Source organism: Morone saxatilis, unplaced genomic scaffold (genome assembly GCF_004916995.1).
Source record: "Morone saxatilis isolate NCDOM2014 unplaced genomic scaffold, NCSU_SB_2.0 Contig18, whole genome shotgun sequence".
Classification (NCBI taxonomy): domain Eukaryota; kingdom Metazoa; phylum Chordata; class Actinopteri; family Moronidae; genus Morone; species Morone saxatilis.
The window spans coordinates 806,725-809,533 of NW_023339740.1; the positions used below are offsets into that span (position 1 = coordinate 806,725).

General features: G+C 35.9%; 1 protein-coding gene across 1 annotated transcript in view; it reads right to left on the reverse strand.

The window, feature by feature from the left end:
• Positions 1–1,411: 1,411 nt before the first annotated feature.
• Positions 1,412–2,809, reverse strand: part of LOC118328058 (receptor-type tyrosine-protein phosphatase gamma-like) — a 144,962-nt gene continuing 143,564 nt past the window's right edge. The window contains exon 26 of the mRNA XM_035661662.1: positions 1,412–1,800. Coding sequence (XP_035517555.1) covers positions 1,648–1,800 — 153 coding nt within the window. The 3' untranslated portion in view covers positions 1,412–1,647. The remainder of the gene's footprint in view (positions 1,801–2,809) is intronic.

Below are 2,809 nucleotides of genomic sequence, written 5' to 3' on the forward strand. Positions count from 1 at the left end.
AAATAAAAATAAAAATAATAATAATAATAATAATAATAATAATAATAATAATAATAATAATATGGGTGTGATAATTAATTCCTGCAGTGATTTTATTTTATTTTCAGCAGCAGCAATTCTTTCAAAACTCAAGTTATCCATTTCAAAAGTTTCAAAAATGTAAAAGTATAACAAAGCACAATCAATATAACTATTAGCACACTGTGAAAATGTGTCACATCAAGACACTGATCGTATATGAATTAGTGGATGCTTCAGAATTGTGAAGTGACATCCATAAAAATCTTATCTTAAAGGCCAGGCAGGCGAGCAGCACTAACAGGTATCCCTTCGTAGAGCGTGGTACCTTGTGATTGACAGGTCAGTCTCTGAGTCCATCCAGCTCAACGCACCAAACTCAAACTGTCAAACTAGGCAGTGCCGATCAAATACAGAGCAATATTCCGTTACTACATAGTTTTTTTCTCACCTCAAATCTTTTCAGAAACTATTTTAGTGTACTGTATTGCTGTAATATGAAAACATGTGTGACCAGGTGAGCTGCCATTGCACAGCTAATGAGTGCTGCACATCATCGCTGCTTGCTCTAAAAACCAACATGCCGACGGCCAAAATGTCAAACTCAAGGCTTCAAAACAGTATTCCACAAACCACTAGGAGATTTTAGGAGAGTGGTTTTCTCGGTAACTTTTAATCAAAAGCCAGCAGGTCTCATGTTAAATTCTCATTCGAAACAAGACAATAGTCAAGACAGTTTGATTGCATGAGGCCAGCAAGATGTTTTTTTTTTTTAAATATAAAAGAACAGCTTATTCAAAATGTTACTGCATAACTCTTCCAAAGGCCAATATATTATAAGACCTGACAATGCATGAAAGAGCCAGAGCAAGTACCGTAGGTCCCCTCCAATGACCTATGTTATGTTTAAAGATATAAAACTTTTCTACATTTCACACCTGGATTACTCTAACAGCCTTTTTACATGTCTAAATAGAGAAACTACAGATGGGCTACAGACAGAACAGAACTCAGCTGCCAGGCTTTTAACCAGAGTAAGTAGGTTTGAATACATCAATCCTCATTACACTGGCCTTCAGTTCATTTCAGAATTGATTTTAAGGTGCTTTTAACTACTTACAAGACACTAAATGGTCTAAAAACCTATCTCACAGATATTTTATCCCTGAACAACCCTACTTGCACTTTTTCGATCCTCTGGCAGCAGGGGCCTTTTATCTGTTCCAGACTCTCAGCTGAACACTAAGGGGGACAGAGTTTTTGAAATAAGAGCCCCGAGGCTCTTGAACACCCTGCCCGAGGAAGTACGGCAGGCTAAGTCAGTGACTTCTTTCAAATAAAAGCTCAAAACTTACTTTTACGCACTGCTTTCCCTAATTTCATCTGATTCTAGTTTTTATTCTGTTCAGGAGTTTTGCGTTTGTATTTTGTATATGGTTTGTTTTGTGCTTTGATTCTTTTATTGCTGTATTTTATGTGCTTGTTTAATTTGCTTGTTATGTGAAGCACTCATTTGATAAGTCCTATATAAATAAAGCTATATTATTATTCTATTCACATTGGCAGTACCTACTAGGAATCAACCCATCTAACTGCAAGATGCGGTGAGACATATAAGAGTAGATAAAATCAGACTGACTCATCATGGACGATTGTGGGTCCATCGCGGGAGGCCGCCTCCTCTTTAATGACACGGATGAGCTCGAAGGTGCTGCTGATGGGCGCGTCGGCATTCGGCCACTTGGGGCACTGAAAGTGACGAACTTCTAATACGTAGTCATCCTGGCAGACAGACAGAGGGCAAGACAGGCAGAAGGACAAAAGCAGAAAGAGATACAAAGGTTAGATGAAGGATGTTCGGTTTAGAATGTGACTTGAGCTTTGACCAAAACAATTAGCTGCAATTATGCAATTTTAGTTTTATTAAATTTTTTTACTTTTAACTCCCCAAAAGCTGTTTGTTTGTAGCTTTAAGAAAGTTATTTGAGGCTTCCAGTATCTGTGGTTGGTTCCAGTACAGTCCCATTAATTAGTCATGCGACTTATTAAAAACACTAAATTCATAGATGTACAAAAACAGTGACAACCATCTTTTAAAAATTATTTTTTTACAAAGTAAAATATTTACTTAATGTGTTAATGAGCTAAAAACGAGAAAAAAGAAATATGTAGATTACTTTTAGTATTTTGTTTTTAAATATCTATATAGCTCTTGAAAAGTCACACCTTATAAAACTGGAAACAATCTGAGAAGTAATGAAAATAGGCAAGATGACATGTTTAGGTAATAAAGTACGCTTTATACGAGAAAGGTTATTTTAATTAATTGATTTGAAGCTCACACTGGTTGCAGCTCGGTGTGTGTTTCGCTTTCAAAGTGTGTATACTGAGGTTTGTGTAACTGATCAAAAAGGTGCAAAATTGGAAATATGGAAGCCCATTAAAGATAAACTGTAGAAGCCAAATAGTCAAAATTATAACCTGCAGAAGGGACAACATTCTAATTTTGTGCATGAACAGAACATAACAGAGGACTGGAGAATGATTGAGGACATGTTTCTATCTGTTAGACTCATTTCTATTTTACTGTTAAAGTCTGATGGACAACACTGGGAAATAGCCTGGAGCCTGTTGCAGCAGCTGTTTAAGTAACAACTAAATAGTTACACATCCCCTATATGGTAGTTTAAATTATAAAAATACATAAAATTATACTTGGTAAAAATGGTAAAACGGCATTTTTTCTGTCAAACAGCAAAATGTTTTCATTAACTGCAGACATTATGCAACA